This window comes from Salvelinus namaycush, chromosome 25 (genome assembly GCF_016432855.1).
Source record: "Salvelinus namaycush isolate Seneca chromosome 25, SaNama_1.0, whole genome shotgun sequence".
In the NCBI taxonomy this organism is placed as follows: domain Eukaryota; kingdom Metazoa; phylum Chordata; class Actinopteri; order Salmoniformes; family Salmonidae; genus Salvelinus; species Salvelinus namaycush.
Window position 1 is genome coordinate 34,997,729 of NC_052331.1, and position 16,998 is coordinate 35,014,726.

Genomic DNA, 16,998 nt, shown 5'->3' on the forward strand with positions numbered 1-16,998 from the left:
GCAGCACTCCACCAATCAGGCCTCTATCGTAGAGTGGCCAGACGGAAGCCACTCCACAGTAAAAGGCACATGACAGTCCGCTTGGAGTTTGCCAAAAGGCACCTAAAGACTCTCAGACCATGAGAAACAAGATTCTCTGGTCTGATGAAACTAAGATTGAACTCTTTGGCCTGAATGCCAAGCGTCACGTCTGGAGGAAACCTGGCACCATCCCTACGGTGAAGCATGGTGGTGGCAGCATCACATCTGGAGGAAACCTGGCACCATCCCTACAGTGAAGCATGGTGGTGGCAGCATCATGCTGTGGGGATGTTTTTCAGCGACATGAACTGGGAGACTCGTCAGGATCGAAGGAAAGATGAATGGAGCAAAGTACAGCGAGATCCTTGATGAAAACCTGCTCCAGAGTGCTCAGGACCTTAGACTGGGGCGAAGGTTCACCTTCCAACAGGACAACAACCCTAAGCACACAGCCAAGACAACGCAGGAGTGGCTTCGGGACAAGTCTCTGAATTTTCTTGAGTGGCCCAGCCAGAGCCCGGACTCGAACATCTCTGGAGAGACCTGAAAATAGCTGTGCAGTGACGCTTCCCATCCAACCTGACAGAGCTTGAGAGGATCTGCAGAGAATAATGGGAGAAACTCCCAAACACTGGTGTGCCAAGCTTGTAGCGTCATACACAAGAAGACTCAAGGCTGTAATCACTGCCAAAGGTGCTTCAACATAGTACTGAGTAGTCCACTAAATGTGGATGAGGGCATGCTCAGCCCCTCCGTTTCCTGCTGTCCACAATCAGCTCCTTTATCTTGCTGACATTGAGGGAGAGGTTGTTGTCCTGGCACCACACTGCCAGGTCACTGACCTCCTCCCTATAGGCTGTCTCATCATCGTCAGTGATTAGGCCTACCACCGTTGTATCGTCAGCAAAACTTAATGATGGTGTTGGAGCCGTGCCCGGCCACGCAGTCGTGGGTGGCCACGCAGTCGTGGGTGAACAGGGAGTACGGGAGGGGACTGAGGACACACCCCTGAGTTGAGGATCAGCGTGGCAGATGTGTTGTTGCCTACCCTCACCACCTGGTGTCGGCAGATGGAAGGGTTCAGTCCCAGGGTCCCCAGCTTGGTGATGAGCTTGGAGGGGACTATGGTGTAGAACGCTAAGCTGTAGTCAATGAACAGCATTCTCACATAGTTTCCTCTCTTGGCCAGGTGGGAGAGGACAGTGTGAAGTGCAATAGAGATTGCATCGTCTGTGGAGCTGTTGGGACGGTATGCGAATTGTAGTGGGTCCAGGGTGTCTGGGATGATGGGGTTGATGTGTGTCATGAGAGAGAGAGAGAGAGAGAGAGAACACCCAGTCTCTTTTCACAGCTGCTGAAGCTGGAGACAGGCTGGCAGAAGTTAGACAATAAGAGAATAATAAAATATTTTTACTGGCTTGTAAACGAGCAGGTTTAGCTCAACGATGAGGGTGGGTGACATCATCCAGGGAGAGCTCATGGCTGCTGCCAGCTTTATGCCAGACTGGCGTTGTGTAGCGTTGTGTTGCGTTAGGTTTGCTACTGAAGGACTGAACAGGGAGTCATCCCATAGTGGAGCTGAATGCATCATTTCACCCTAATTCCTTTTAAATCACAGGCGTCATCGGATTTAACGGGTAAATGTTTTCAGAGATGACGACGTGCCGATCGGGACTTCAGCGACTGGAGAACAAATGACTGACGGACAAACACTCCTCACCGACCTTCACAGAGTGTGTGGGTGTGTGGAGGGGGGATTCGGGTGCGTGTTTATCCCTCGCAGGTGTTTTAGTTCTTTGGCACGGTTTCTAACCCTGAGGCCACCCGTTACCTTTTAGATTTGCTGTTCTGGGTCCGGTTTCCCGACAGCGATGGAAACTTAGACTTCTGAGTTTTTTTTATTTTTTAAAGCGATGCCTCTTTCCTACAACGGTCGAAGATGTATCCTGTTTTTTCCCAGAACACCCCACTGAGAGAAGGTTCACTAAGTGTGTCGTTGAGGCGTACTGTTGATTCTGACAGGATGGAAAGAAAGGGAGCGCTGCTCTCAGATCAGTTTTCTACATTCAAATCTGACCTTTAACGTGAGAATTATTTCACACAACTGACTATGGATCAGTTTTCTACATTCAAATCTGACCTTTAACATGAGAATTATTTCACACAACTGACTATGGATCAGTTTTCTACATTCAAATCTGACCTTTAACATGAGAATTATTTCACACAACTGACTATGGATCAGTTTTCTACAATCAAATCTGACCTTTAACATGGGAAATCATTTCCCAATACTGACGGATCAGCTCCTAGAGAGATATTACCAATCACGGTTGCAAATATTGAGGTGGCTTATTCTGATGATTATGCCCTATAATAACGCACTAAATCACATCATTGATCACATGTTGGGGCGGCAGGTAGCCTAGTGGTTAGAGTGTAGGGACTGCAGGTAGCCTAGTGGTTAGAGTGTAGGGGCGGCAGGTAGTCTAGTGGTTAGAGTGTAGGGGCGGCAGGTAGCCTAGTGGTTAGAGTGTAGGGGCGGCAGGTAGCCTAGTGGTTAGAGTGTTGGGGCGGCAGGTAGCCTAGTGGTTAGAGTGTAGGGGGGGCAGGTAGCCTAGTGGTTAGAGTGTAGGGGGGCAGGTAGCCTAGTGGTTAGAGTGTAGGGGGGCAGGTAGCCTAGTGGTTAGAGTGTAGGGGGGGCAGGTAGCCTAGTGGTTAGAGTGTAGGGGGGCAGGTAGCCTAGTGGTTAGAGTGTAGGGGCGGCAGGTAGCCTAGTGGTTAGAGTGTAGGGGGGCAGGTAGTCTAGTGGTTAGAGTGTAGGGGGGCAGGTAGCCTAGTGGTTAGAGTGTAGGGGTGGCAGGTAGCCTAGTGGTTAGAGTGTAGGGGGGGCAGGTAGCCTAGTGGTTAGAGTGTAGGGGTGGCAGGTAGCCTAGTGGTTAGAGTGTAGGGGGGGCAGGTAGCCTAGTGGTTAGAGTGTAGGGGTGGCAGGTAGCCTAGTGGTTAGAGTGTAGGGGGGGGCAGGTAGCCTAGTGGTTAGAGTGTAGGGGGGCAGGTAGCCTAGTGGTTAGAGTGAGGGGGGGCAGGTAGCCTAGTGGTTAGAGTGTAGGGGGGCAGGTAGCCTAGTGGTTAGAGTGTAGGGGGGCAGGTAGCCTAGTGGTTAGAGTGTAGCGGCGGCAGGTAGCCTAGTGGTTAGAGTGTAGGGGCGGCAGGTAGCCTAGTGGTTAGAGTGTAGGGGTGGCAGGTAGCCTAGTGGTTAGAGTGTAGGGGGGGCAGGTAGTCTAGTGGTTAGAGTGTAGGGGTGGCAGGTAGCCTAGTGGTTAGAGTGTAGGGGGGCAGGTAGCCTAGTGGTTAGAGTGTAGGGGGGCAGGTAGCCTAGTGGTTAGAGTGTAGGGGGGCAGGTAGCCTAGTGGTTAGAGTGTAGGGGTGGCAGGTAGCCTAGTGGTTAGAGTGTAGGGGGGCAGGTAGCCTAGTGGTTAGAGTGTAGGGGTGGCAGGTAGCCTAGTGGTTAGAGTGTAGGGGCGGCAGGTAGTCTAGTGGTTAGAGTGTAGGGAGGCAGGTAGTCTAGTGGTTAGAGTGTAGGGGCGGCAGGTAGCCTAGTGGTTAGAGTGTAGGGGGGGCAGGTAGCCTAGTGGTTAGAGTGTAGGGGTGGAAGGTAGCCTAGTGGTTAGAGTGTAGGGGGGGCAGGTAGCCTAGTGGTTAGAGTGTAGGGGGGGCAGGTAGCCTAGTGGTTAGAGTGTAGGGGGGCAGGTAGCCTAGTGGTTAGAGTGTAGGGGGGCAGGTAGCCTAGTGGTTAGAGTGTAGGGGGGCAGGTAGCCTAGTGGTTAGAGTGTAGGGGTGGCAGGTAGCCTAGTGGTTAGAGTGTAGGGGCGGCAGGTAGTCTAGTGGTTAGAGTGTAGGGAGGCAGGTAGTCTAGTGGTTAGAGTGTAGGGGCGGCAGGTAGCCTAGTGGTTAGAGTGTAGGGGGGGCAGGTAGCCTAGTGGTTAGAGTGTAGGGGTGGAAGGTAGCCTAGTGGTTAGAGTGTAGGGGGGGCAGGTAGCCTAGTGGTTAGAGTGTAGGGGGGCAGGTAGCCTAGTGGTTAGAGTGTAGGGGGGCAGGTAGCCTAGTGGTTAGAGTGTAGGGGGGCAGGTAGCCTAGTGGTTAGAGTGTAGGGGGGCAGGTAGCCTAGTGGTTAGAGTGTAGGGGCGGCAGGTAGCCTAGTGGTTAGAGTGTAGGGGGGGCAGGTAGCCTAGTGGTTAGAGTGTAGGGGGGCAGGTAGCCTAGTGGTTAGAGTGAGGGGGGGCAGGTAGCCTAGTGGTTAGAGTGTAGGGGGGCAGGTAGCCTAGTGGTTAGAGTGTAGGGGCGGCAGGTATCCTAGTGGTTAGAGTGTAGGGGCGGCAGGTATCCTAGTGGTTAGAGTGTAGGGGTGGCAGGTAGCCTAGTGGTTAGAGTGTAGGGGGGGCAGGTAGTCTAGTGGTTAGAGTGTAGGGGTGGCAGGTAGCCTAGTGGTTAGAGTGTAGGGGGGCAGGTAGCCTAGTGGTTAGAGTGTAGGGGGGCAGGTAGCCTAGTGGTTAGAGTGTTGGGGGGCAGGTAGCCTAGTGGTTAGAGTGTAGGGGTGGCAGGTAGCCTAGTGGTTAGAGTGTAGGGGGCAGGTAGCCTAGTGGTTAGAGTGTAGGGGTGGCAGGTAGCCTAGTGGTTAGAGTGTAGGGGCGGCAGGTAGTCTAGTGGTTAGAGTGTAGGGGCGGCAGGTAGCCTAGTGGTTAGAGTGTAGGGGGGGCAGGTAGCCTAGTGGTTAGAGTGTAGGGGTGGAAGGTAGCCTAGTGGTTAGAGTGTAGGGGGGGCAGGTAGCCTAGTGGTTAGAGTGTAGGTGGGCAGGTAGCCTAGTGGTTAGAGTGTAGGGGGGCAGGTAGCCTAGTGGTTAGAGTGTAGGGGGGGGCAGGTAGCCTAGTGGTTAGAGTGTAGGGGGGCAGGTAGCCTAGTGGTTAGAGTGTAGGGGGGCAGGTAGCCTAGTGGTTAGAGTGTAGGGGCGGCAGGTAGCCTAGTGGTTAGAGTGTAGGGGGGCAGGTAGTCTAGTGGTTAGAGTGTAGGGGGGGCAGGTAGCCTAGTGGTTAGAGTGTAGGGGTGGCAGGTAGCCTAGTGGTTAGAGTGTAGGGGGGCAGGTAGCCTAGTGGTTAGAGTGTAGGGACGGTAGGTAGCCTAGTGGTTAGAGTGTAGGGGTGGCAGGTAGCCTAGTGGTTAGAGTGTAGGGACGGTAGGTAGCCTAGTGGTTAGAGTGTAGGGGGGTAGGTAGCCTAGTGGTTAGAGTGTAGGGGGGTAGGTAGCCTAGTGGTTAGAGTGTAGGGGGGCAGGTAGCCTAGTGGTTAGAGTGTAGGGACGGTAGGTAGCCTAGTGGTTAGAGTGTAGGGGTGGCAGGTAGCCTAGTGGTTAGAGTGTAGGGACGGTAGCTAGCCTAGTGGTTAGAGTGTAGGGGGGTAGGTAGCCTAGTGGTTAGAGTGTAGGGGGGCAGGTAGCCTAGTGGTTAGAGTGTAGGGGGGCAGGTAGCCTAGTGGTTAGAGTGTAGGGACGGTAGGTAGCCTAGTGGTTAGAGTGTAGGGACGGTAGGTAGCCTAGTGGTTAGAGTGTAGGGGGGTAGGTAGCCTAGTGGTTAGAGTGTAGGGGGGCAGGTAGCCTAGTGGTTAGAGTGTAGGGGGGCAGGTAGCCTAGTGGTTAGAGTGTAGGGACGGTAGGTAGCCTAGTGGTTAGAGTGTAGGGGGGCAGGTAGCCTAGTGGTTAGAGTGTAGGGGCGGCAGGTACCTAGTGGTTAGAGTGTTGGGGGGCAGGTAGCCTAGTGGTTAGAGTGTAGGGACGGTAGGTAGCCTAGTGGTTAGAGTGTTGGGGGGCAGGTAGCCTAGTGGTTAGAGTGTAGGGACGGTAGGTAGCCTAGTGGTTAGAGTGTAGGGGAGGCAGGTAGCCTAGTGGTTAGAGTGTAGGGGCGGCAGGTAGCCTAGTGGTTAGAGTGTAGGGGGGGCAGGTAGCCTAGTGGTTAGAGTGTAGGGGGGGCAGGTAGCCTAGTGGTTAGAGTGTAGGGGAGGCAGGTAGCCTAGTGGTTAGAGTGTAGGGGAGGCAGGTAGCCTAGTGGTTAGAGTGTAGGGACGGTAGGTAGCCTAGTGGTTAGAGTGTAGGGACGTCAGGTAGCCTAGTGGTTAGAGTGTAGGGACGGTAGGTAGCCTAGTGGTTAGAGTGTAGGGGCGGCAGGTAGTCTAGTGGTTAGAGTGTAGGGGGGCAGGTAGCCTAGTGGTTAGAGTGTAGAGGCGGCAGGTAGTCTAGTGGTTAGAGTGTAGAGGCGGTAGGTAGCCTAGTGGTTAGAGTGTAGAGGCGGCAGGTAGTCTAGTGGTTAGAGTGTAGGGGAGGCAGGTAACCTAGTGGTTAGAGTGTAGGGGCGGCAGGTAACCTAGTGGTTAGAGTGTAGGGGGGCAGGTAGCCTAGTGGTTAGAGTGTAGGGGCGGCAGGTAGCCTAGTGGTTAGAGTGTAGGGGAGGCAGGTAGCCTAGTGGTTAGAGTGTAGGGGGGCAGGTAGCCTAGTGGTTAGACTGTAGGGGCGACAGGTAGCCTAGTGGTTAGAGTGTAAGGGAGGCAGGTAGCCTAGTGGTTAGAGTGTAGGGGGGCAGGTAGCCTAGTGGTTAGAGTGTAGGGGGGCAGGTAGCCTAGTGGTTAGAGTGTAGGGGGGCAGGTATCCTAGTGGTTAGAGTGTAGGGGGGCAGGTAGCCTAGTGGTTAGAGTGTAGGGGCGGCAGGTAGCCTAGTGGTTAGAGTGTAGGGGGGCAGGTAGCCTAGTGGTTAGAGCGTAGGGCGGCAGGTAGTCTAGTGGTTAGAGCGTAGGGCGGCAGGTAGCCTAGTGGTTAGAGCGTAGGGCGGCAGGTAGCCTAGTGGTTAGAGTGTAGGGGCGGCAGGTAGTCTAGTGGTTAGAGTGTAGGGGTGGTAGGTAGCCTAGTGGTTAGAGTGTAGGGGAGGCAGGTAGCCTAGTGGTTAGAGTGTAGGGGCGGCAGGTAGCCTAGTGGTTAGAGTGTAGGGGTGGCAGGTAGCCTAGTGGTTAGAGTGTAGGGGTGGCAGGTAGCCTAGTGGTTAGAGTGTAGGGGTGGCAGGTAGCCTAGTGGTTAGAGTGTAGGGGTTGCAGGTAGCCTAGTGGTTAGAGTGTAGGGGGGGTAGGTAGCCTAGTGGTTAGAGTGTAGGGGTGGCAGGTAGCCTAGTGGTTAGAGTGTAGGGGCGGCAGGTAGCCTAGTGGTTAGAGTGTAGGGGGGCAGGTAGTCTAGTGGTTAGAGTGTAGGGGTGGCAGGTAGCCTAGTGGTTAGAGTGTAGGGCGGCAGGTAGCCTAGTGGTTAGAGTGTAGGGGCGGCAGGTAGTCTAGTGGTTAGAGTGTAGGGGTGGTAGGTAGCCTAGTGGTTAGAGTGTAGGGGAGGCAGGTAGCCTAGTGGTTAGAGTGTAGGGGCGGCAGGTAGCCTAGTGGTTAGAGTGTAGGGGTGGCAGGTAGCCTAGTGGTTAGAGTGTAGGGGTGGCAGGTAGCCTAGTGGTTAGAGTGTAGGGGTGGCAGGTAGCCTAGTGGTTAGAGTGTAGGGGTTGCAGGTAGCCTAGTGGTTAGAGTGTAGGGGTGGCAGGTAGCCTAGTGGTTAGAGTGTAGGGGTGGCAGGTAGCCTAGTGGTTAGAGTGTAGGGGCGGCAGGTAGCCTAGTGGTTAGAGTGTAGGGGGGGCAGGTAGCCTAGTGGTTAGAGTGTAGGGGCGGCAGGTAGCCTAGTGGTTAGAGTGTAGGGGAGGCAGGTAGTCTAGTGGTTAGAGTGTAGGGGGGCAGGTAGCCTAGTGGTTAGAGTGTAGGGGAGGCAGGTAGTCTAGTGGTTAGAGTGTAGGGCGGCAGGTAGTCTAGTGGTTAGAGTGTAGGGGAGGCAGGTAGTCTAGTGGTTAGAGTGTAGGGGTGGCAGGTAGCCTAGTGGTTAGAGTGTAGGGGAGGCAGGTAGTCTAGTGGTTAGAGTGTAGGGCGGCAGGTAGTCTAGTGGTTAGAGTGTAGGGGTGGCAGGTAGCCTAGTGGTTAGAGTGTAGGGGCGGCAGGTAGCCTAGTGGTTAGAGTGAGGGGGGGCAGGTAGCCTAGTGGTTAGAGTGTAGGGGCGGCAGGTAGCCTAGTGGTTAGAGTGTAGGGGGGCAGGTAGCCTAGTGGTTAGAGCGTAGGGCGGCAGGTAGCCTAGTGGTTAGAGTGTAGGGGGGCAGGTAGCCTAGTGGTTAGAGCGTAGGGCGGCAGGTAGCCTAGTGGTTAGAGTGAGGGGCCAGTAACTGAAAGGTTGCTGGATCGAATCCCTGAGCTGACAAGGAAAATAAATAAATAAATCAGTCGTTCTGACCGTGAACAAGGCAGTTAACCCACTGTTCCCCGGTAGGCACGTCATTGTAAATAAGAATTTGTTCTTAATAACTGACTTGCCTCGTTTAAATAAATAAGAACATGTTAGGTTGAACATCATGAAATACACTGAGTGTACAAAACATTAGGAACATCTTCGTAAAATACTGAGTTGCACCACCTTTGACCCTCAGAACAGCCTCAATTTATCCGGACATGGACTCTACAAGGTGTCGAAAGCGTTCCACAGGGATGTTGACTCCAATGCTTCCCACACATTTCCTGGTTGTCCTTTGTGTGATGGACCATTCTTGATACACACGGGAAACTGTTGAGCGTGAAAACCCCCCCAGCAGTGTTGCAGTTTTTGACAAACTCAAACTGATTGGCCAACTACCAAAGGCACGTAAATCTTTCGTCTTGCCCCCATTCACCCTCCACATACACAATCCATGTCTCAAGGCATAAAAATCCTTCACCTACATTGATTGAAGGGGATTTAAAAAGTGACATCAATAAGAAATCACTTGGCTTCACCTGGTCAGTCTAAGGCATAGAAAGAGACAAAATAGAACTGCATTGATTGAACATGAAATGTATTTTTAATATGATTGAAATAGGCCTATAAGCTATTTAAATCATATTTTATGCAGACGTCTCAGTTTTCATTTTAAGTGTCTTTTTATACGTCTCTCCTTGTTTGTTGGAGACATTGGCAACTTTGTATTTGTAGTCAACTTTGTTTCCGATGTTTTCAGAGGTCACATAGAGACAGATAAACATCTTGATCCTATGTTTAGCGGAGATCTTGTGTGTATAAAGTGACGCGGGAGGGCAAAAAAACAAACATCTAAAGACTCAATTAGCTGTTCTAGAGATGTCTGAGGCGTTAGAATACAAGCATTTTACACGTTAGTCGTTTAGCAGACGCTTTTATCCAGCGCGACTTACAGTAGTGAGCGCGTACATTTTCTGGTCCCCCGCGTGGGAGTCGAACCCACAACCCTGAACTACAAGTGCAACGTTAACAACTATGGTTTTTGGGAAACAACTCGTAGATTTAACAATTTTCCTACAAAGGTTCTAATGATGCTTTCGGGAAACCGGGCCCAGGTTGCTTTCGGGAAACCGGGCTCAGGTTGCTTTCGGGAAACCGGGCTCAGGTTGCTTTCGGGAAACCGGGCTCAGGTGCTTTCGGGAAACCGGGCTCAGGTGCTTTCGGGAAACCGGGCTCAGGTGCTTTCGGGAAACCGGGCTCAGGTGCTTTCGGGAAACCGGGCCCAGTTGCTTTCGGGAAACCGGGCCTAGGTGCTTTCGGGAAACCGGGCTCAGGTGCTTTCGGGAAACCGGGCCTAGGTGCTTTCGGGAAACCGGGCCTAGGTGCTTTCGGGAAACTGGGTCCTGGTGCTTTTGGGAAACCGGGCCCAGGTGTGTCTGTGGAAATTCATGTGTGGAATAAACAATTAGTTTTGTTGTTGTTGTTGTTGACATATTAGTGCAACTGAGCTTCAGGTAAAGTTAAAATACCTGTCTTAGAATCATTAGTGATGTTTAGTCACCATGTCCCCCCCCCCCCCCCCCTACCATGTATACGGAACCGTAAAGGTCAAAAGGTCAGAATAGAACACTCAGGCTAACTTACAAGGTTCTAAACACCAATAGAACCCTGTTGTTCCTTAACCGATGACATCATCGCGTGTCGTGTCATTGACCTTAGAGTGTCACAGGGATTGGTAGAAAAGTGACAGCGGGAGCGTTCATCTCAAAAATGTCACAACTGGTTTACATCAAGCCTGAAGTCATGGCTGTCTACTTGGCTGGCTGGCTGGGTGGGTGGCTGGCTGGGTGGGTGGGTGGGTGGGTGGGTGGGTGGGTGGCTGGGTGGCTGGCTGGGTGGCTGGGTGGGTGGGTGGGTGGGTGGCTGGCTGGGTGGGTGGGTGGGTGGGTGGAAGGCTGGGTGGCTGGGTGGCTGGCTGGTTGGCTGGGTGGCTGGCTGGTTGGGTGGGTGGGTGGGTGGGTGGGTGGGTGGAAGGCTGGAGGGGGTTGGATGGTGTGGGGTTATGGGGTTGAGTGATCTGGATTAGAGTGAGCTTGTCCTCCTTCTCAGTGTCTTTAAGGAGAACAGGAGATAGTATTTGTTATTGAGAGCGTTAGCCTCAATGTAATGCACATTTTAGTTTTTGGTGTAAAATCGGTGTTGATGTTTTGATGAATTTATATCCTTCTGAACCCATGACGGTTGTGGATGAGATGAGTCTCCACCATTCCTACTGTAGCGATTGAAGGGGCACAGCTGGGCTGGGGATTGAACCAGTGACTTAGTTATCACAGGTGCCATAACAGATTGGGCCTCTTGACAGTGATAATCGTACACCTACCTATAGTCCTGAGAGGCTACATTGAGAAACACTAGTGAAAACACTCTGCTAGACATCACTATAGAAATCCATTATTATGATGATAATGTAGAACACGGTGTGTCCCACAGCAGAACTGTACCTGTCTGTCTGTCTGTCTGTCTGTCTGTCTGTCTGTCTGTCTGTCTGTCTGTCTGTCTGTCTGTCTGTCTGTCTGTACTGCTGTCTGTCTGTCTGTCTGTCTGTCTGTCTGTCTGTCTGTCTGTCTGTCTGTCTGTCTGTCAGTACTGTACCTCTGTCTGTCTGTCTGTCTGTCTGTCTGTCTGTCTGTCTGTCTGCCTGCCTGTCTGTCTGCCTGCCTGTCTGCCTGTCTGTCTGTCTGTCTGTCTGTCTGTCTGTCTGTCTGTCTGTCTGTCAGTACTGTACCTCTGTCTGTCTGTCTGTCTGTCTGTCTGTCTGTCTGTCTGTCTGTCTGTCTGTCTGTCTGTCTGTCTGTCAGTACTGTACCTCTGTCTGTCTGTCTGTCTGTCTGTCTGTCTGTCTGTCTGTCTGTCTGTCTGTCTGTCTGTCTGTCAGTACTGTACCTCTGTCTGTCTGTCTGTCTGTCTGTCTGTCTGTCTGTCTGTCTGTCTGTCTGTCTGTCTGTCTGTCTGTCTGTCTGTCTGTCTGTCTGCCTGTCTGCCTGTCTGTCAGTACTGTACCTCTGTCTGCACCATGTTGACTCTCCTGGAACGCAGCTCTCTGACACAGTTATAGATGTCCACCACGCCCTCTCTCTCTGCCATGTCCAGCATGATGTCAATCACTATGAAACAGCCTGTTCGGCCCGCCCCCGCACTAGAGGCAGAGAGAAAGGGAGAGAGAAAGGGAGAGAGAAAGAGAGAGAGCGAGCAAGCAGGGAAAAGAGGTAGGAGGGAGGGAGAGAGACAAAGAGGGAGAGGGGGAAGACAGTAGGAGGGAGGAAGAGAGAGAGGTAGATGCCCGTCTTGAGGTAAAATATCATTGACATCAATGAATGGTTTTATATGAAAAACCCATCTCCAGTTAGGATTGGGCCCAGAGAAGAAGCAGAGACATTGAGAGAGAAAGACAGAGATACGACAGAGAGGAGACAGAGAGAAGACAGAGAGAAGATAGAGAGGAGACAGAGAAGAGACAGAGAAGAGACAGAGAGAAGATAGAGAGGAGACAGACAGAAGACAGAGAGAAAACAGATAGGAGACAGAGAGAAGATAGAGAGTAGACAGAGAGAAGACAGAGAGAAGACAGAGAGAAGATAGAGAGGAGACAGAGAGGAGACTGAGAGGAGACAGAGAGGAGACAGAGAGGAGAAAGAAGACAGACAGAAGACAGAGATAAGATAGAGAGGAGACAGAAGATAGAGAGAATATAGAGAGGAGACAGAGAGAAGACAGAGAGGAGACAGAGAGAAGACAGAGAGAAGATAGAGAGGAGACAGAGAGAAGACAGAGAGAAGACAGATAGGAGACAGAGAGAAGATACAGAGGAGACAGAGAGAAGACAGAGAGGAGACAGAGAGGAGACAGAGAGAAGATAGAGAGGAGACAGAGCGGAGACAGAAGACAGACAGAAGACAGAGAGGAGACAGAGAGAAGATAGAGAGGAGGCAGAGATGAGACAGAGAGAAGATAGAGAGGAGACAGAGAGGAGACAGAAGACAGACAGAAGATAGAGAGGAGACAGAGAGGAGAAAGAAGACAGAGAGAAGATAGAGAGGAGACAGAGAGGAGACAGAAGACAGAGAGGAGACAGAGGAGACAGAGAGGAGACAGAAGACAGACAGAAGACAAAGAGAGAAGACAGAGAGGAGACAGAGAGGAGACAGAGAGAAGATAGAGAGGAGACAGAGAGGAGACAGAGACAGAGACACAGAGAAGATGGAGAGAAGACAGAGTCCCTCCAGACATTCCCACCTGCAGTGGATGACCATGGGTCCAGCGATGGTGAGTGTCTTGGCCTTCACCCTACGTACGAAGCCCAGGAGGCCAGTAGCGTGGTAGGGCACCCCGTGGTCCGGCCACCCTGTGAAGTGGAACTGACGGATCTCCCGGATCTCATGGGCTCCTCTCTGGAGGAGGGAGGAAACACATACAGTCAAATACACTGGACTTCAATCAACTTCTGTTTGTCCTTAGAGAACCGGCGCTGTGCAACCCAGCCAGCATTGTGTTCGATTAGCATCAGTATCTTCACCCAGCTCTCTCTATTCTGTTAACATGGCCTGTCTCCCTCTAGTCCTGTGTGTTCAACAGGACACCGTTGTCCACAGAGAGAGGTATTCAAACAACATCATCCCCACTAGCATATTAAATGCATGTCCAATACATAGCTGTATTCTACATAGTAATGGTAGTGTGGATATGGGAACAGAGCTGTAGTAATGTAATTATTGTATGTAGTAGCAGTTACACATTCTTCACAGTCTGTGTGTGTGTGTGTGTGTGTGTGTGTGTGTGTGTGTGTGTGTGTGTGTGTCTGTGTGAGAGTGTGAGGGTGTGTGAGAGAGTGTGTGTGTGTGTGTGAGAGAGTGTGTGTGTGTGTGTGTGTGTGTGTGAGAGAATGTGTGAGGGTGTGTGAGAGTGAGTATGTGTGTGTGTGTGTGAGAGAATGTGTGAGGGTGTGTGAGAGTGTATCTGTCACGCCCTGGCCATAGAGAGGCTTTTATTCTCTATGTTGGTTAGGCCAGGGTGTGACTAGGGTGGGCATTCTAGTTTCTTTATTTCTATGTTTTCTATTTCTTTGTGTTTTGGCCGGGTATGGTTCTCAATCAGGGACAGCTGTCTATCGTTGTCTCTGATTGGGGATCATACTTAGACAGCCTTTTTTCCACCGTTAGTTTGTGTGATCTTGTTTTTGTGTAGCTGCCTGTGAGCAGCCCAGAACATCACGTTTCGTTTGTGCTTGTTTGTTTTGTTTGGTGAATTTCGATTTATTAAAATATGTGGAACTCTACGCGCGCTGCGCCTTGGTCCGCTCATTTCAACGATCGTGACACTATGCGTGTGTGTGAAAGTGTGTAAGTGTGTAATGTATTAGTAGTAGCCAGTCTCACCTTCTCGACAGCGAAGGTCCGTATGACGTACTCTGACAGTAGCTGTGTCTCTATGAGCGTCACCTTGATGTCTCTGTAGATCTCTGTGTCGTCCGGCCAGTACTTACAGCACTTCACCTGCTTGACAGAAACACACCACGGTAACATAACACACACCACCATGGTATCATGACACACAACACCATGGTATCATGACACACAACACCATGGTAACACAAGTGACATCTCACATTTTTCTCTCTTCAAATTCCATTTCTACACATCCCTCTCTCAAGTCAAAATGAGGTTCAGTCCATATTACTTTGGGTCTAAGAGTAGCTGCAAATGGAAATCAGATTTATTGACGGGCCAGCTAATTCTCACATCATCGTTTTTTAATTCACACATCGACAGAAAATATCCCTAGAGGTGGAAAATATACACTTAGAATTACAACTTGAAACAGTTTAAACTGTTTATAACATGACAGTAAAGAACTCCAACCTGAAACTGTTATAACAACATGACAGTAAAGAACTCCAACCTGAGACTGTTATAACAACATGACAGTAAAGAACTCCAACCTGAGACTGTTATAACAACATGACAGTAAAGAACTCCAACCTGAGACTGTTATAACAACATGACAGTAAAGAACTCCAACCTGAGACTGTTATAACAACATGACAGTAAAGAACTCCAACCTGAGACTGTTATAACAACATGACAGTAAAGGACTCTAACCTGAGACTGTTATAACAACATGACAGTAAAGAACTCCAACCTGAGACTGTTTATAACAACATGACAGTAAAGAACTCCAACCTGAGACTGTTATAACAACATGACAGTAAAGAACTCCAACCTGAGACTGTTATAACAACATGACAGTAAAGAACTCTAACCTGAGACTGTTATAACAACATGACAGTAAAGAACTCCAACCTGAGACTGTTATAACTGTTTATAACAACATGACAGTAAAGAACTCCAACCTGAGACTGTTATAACAACATGACAGTAAAGAACTCCAACCTGAGACTGTTATAACAACATGACAGTAAAGGACTCTAACCTGAGACTGTTATAACAACATGACAGTAAAGAACTCCAACCTGAGACTGTTATAACAACATGACAGTAAAGAACTCCAACCTGAGACTGTTATAACAACATGACAGTAAAGAACTCCAACCTGAGACTGTTATAACAACATGACAGTAAAGAACTCCAACCTGAGACTGTTTATAACAACATGACAGTAAAGAACTCCAACCTGAGACTGTTATAACAACATGACAGTAAAGAACTCCAACCTGAGACTGTTATAACAACATGACAGTAAAGAACTCCAACCTGAGACTGTTATAACAACATGACAGTAAAGAACTCCAACCTGAGACTGTTATAACAACATGACAGTAAAGAACTCCAACCTGAGACTGTTATAACAACATGACAGTAAAGAACTCCAACCTGAGACTGTTTATAACAACATGACAGTAAAGAACTCCAACCTAAGACTGTTATAACAACATGACAGTAAAGGACTCTAACCTGAGACTGTTATAACAACATGACAGTAAAGAACTCCAACCTGAGACTGTTATAACTGTTTAACAACATGACAGTAAAGAACTCCAACATGAGACTGTTATAACAACATGACAGTAAAGAACTCCAACCTGAGACTGTTTATAACAACATGACAGTAAAGAACTCCAACCTGAGACTGTTTATAACATGACAGTAAAGAACTCCAACCTGAGACTGTTATAACAACATGACAGTAAAGAACTCCAACCTGAGACTGTTTATAACAACATGACAGTAAAGAACTCCAACCTGAGACTGTTATAACATGACAGTAAAGAACTCCAACCTGAGACTGTTTATAACAACATGACAGTAAATAACTCCAACCTGAGACTGTTATAACAACATGACAGTAAAGAACTCCAACCTGAGACTGTTATAACAACATGACAGTAAAGAACTCCAACCTGAGACTGTTATAACAACATGACAGTAAAGAACTCCAACCTGAGATTGTTATAACAACATGACAGTAAATAACTCCAACCTGAGACTGTTATAACAACATGACAGTAAAGAACTCCAACCTGAGACTGTTATAACAACATGACAGTAAAGAACTCCAACCTGAGACTGTTATAACAACATGACAGTAAAGAACTCTAACCTGAGACTGTTATAACAACATGACAGTAAAGAACTCCAACCTGAGACTGTTATAACAACATGACAGTAAAGAACTCCAACCTGAGACTGTTATAACAACATGACAGTAAAGAACTCCAACCTGAGACTGTTTATAACATGACAGTAAAGAACTCCAACCTGAGACTGTTATAACAACATGACAGTAAAGAACTCCAACCTGAGACTGTTATAACTGTTTATAACAACATGACAGTAAAGAACTCCAACCTGAGACTGTTATAACAACATGACAGTAAAGAACTCCAACCTGAGACTGTTATAACAACATGACAGTAAAGAACTCCAACCTGAGACTGTTATAACAACATGACAGTAAAGAACTCCAACCTGAGACTGTTATAACAACATGACAGTAAAGAACTCCAACCTGAGACTGTTATAACAACATGACAGTAAAGGAACTCTAACCTGAGACTGTTATAACAACATGACAGTAAAGAACTCCAACCTGAGACTGTTTATAACAACATGACAGTAAAGAACTCCAACCTGAGACTGTTATAACAACATAACAGTAAAGAACTCCAACCTGAGACTGTTATAACTGTTTATAACAACATGACAGTAAAGAACTCCAACCTGAGACTGTTATAACAACATGACAGTAAAAGAACTCAACCTGAGACTGTTATAACAACATGACAGGAAGGACTCTAACCTGAGACTGTTATAACAACATGACAGTAAAGAACTCCAACCTGAGACTGTTTATAACTGTTTAACAACCATGACAGTAAAGAACTCCAACCTGAGACTGTTTATAACAACATGACAGTAAAGAACTCCAACCTGAGACTGTTTATAACAACATGACAGTAAAGAACTCCAACCTGAGACTGTTATAACAACATGACAGTAAAGAACTCCAACCTGAGACTTATAACAACATGACAGTAAAGAACTCCAACCTGAGACTGTTATAACAACATGACAGTAAAGAACTCCAACCTGAGACTGTTAGAGGAGAGAGGTTAAGGGGAGAAAG

At 49.1% G+C, this 16,998-nt stretch overlaps 1 protein-coding gene across 1 annotated transcript in view; it reads right to left on the bottom strand.

Annotated features, from left to right (window-relative positions):
- Window positions 1–16,998, bottom strand: part of LOC120019917 (receptor-type tyrosine-protein phosphatase mu) — a gene marked incomplete at its 3' end in the record, with an annotated part of 50,101 nt that overhangs the window by 32,863 nt on the left and 240 nt on the right. The window contains exons 2-4 of the mRNA XM_038963327.1: window positions 13,791–13,907; window positions 12,652–12,806; window positions 11,419–11,554 (exon numbers count right to left, since the gene is read on the bottom strand). Coding sequence (XP_038819255.1) covers window positions 11,419–11,554; window positions 12,652–12,806; window positions 13,791–13,907 — 408 coding nt within the window. The remainder of the gene's footprint in view (window positions 1–11,418; window positions 11,555–12,651; window positions 12,807–13,790; window positions 13,908–16,998) is intronic.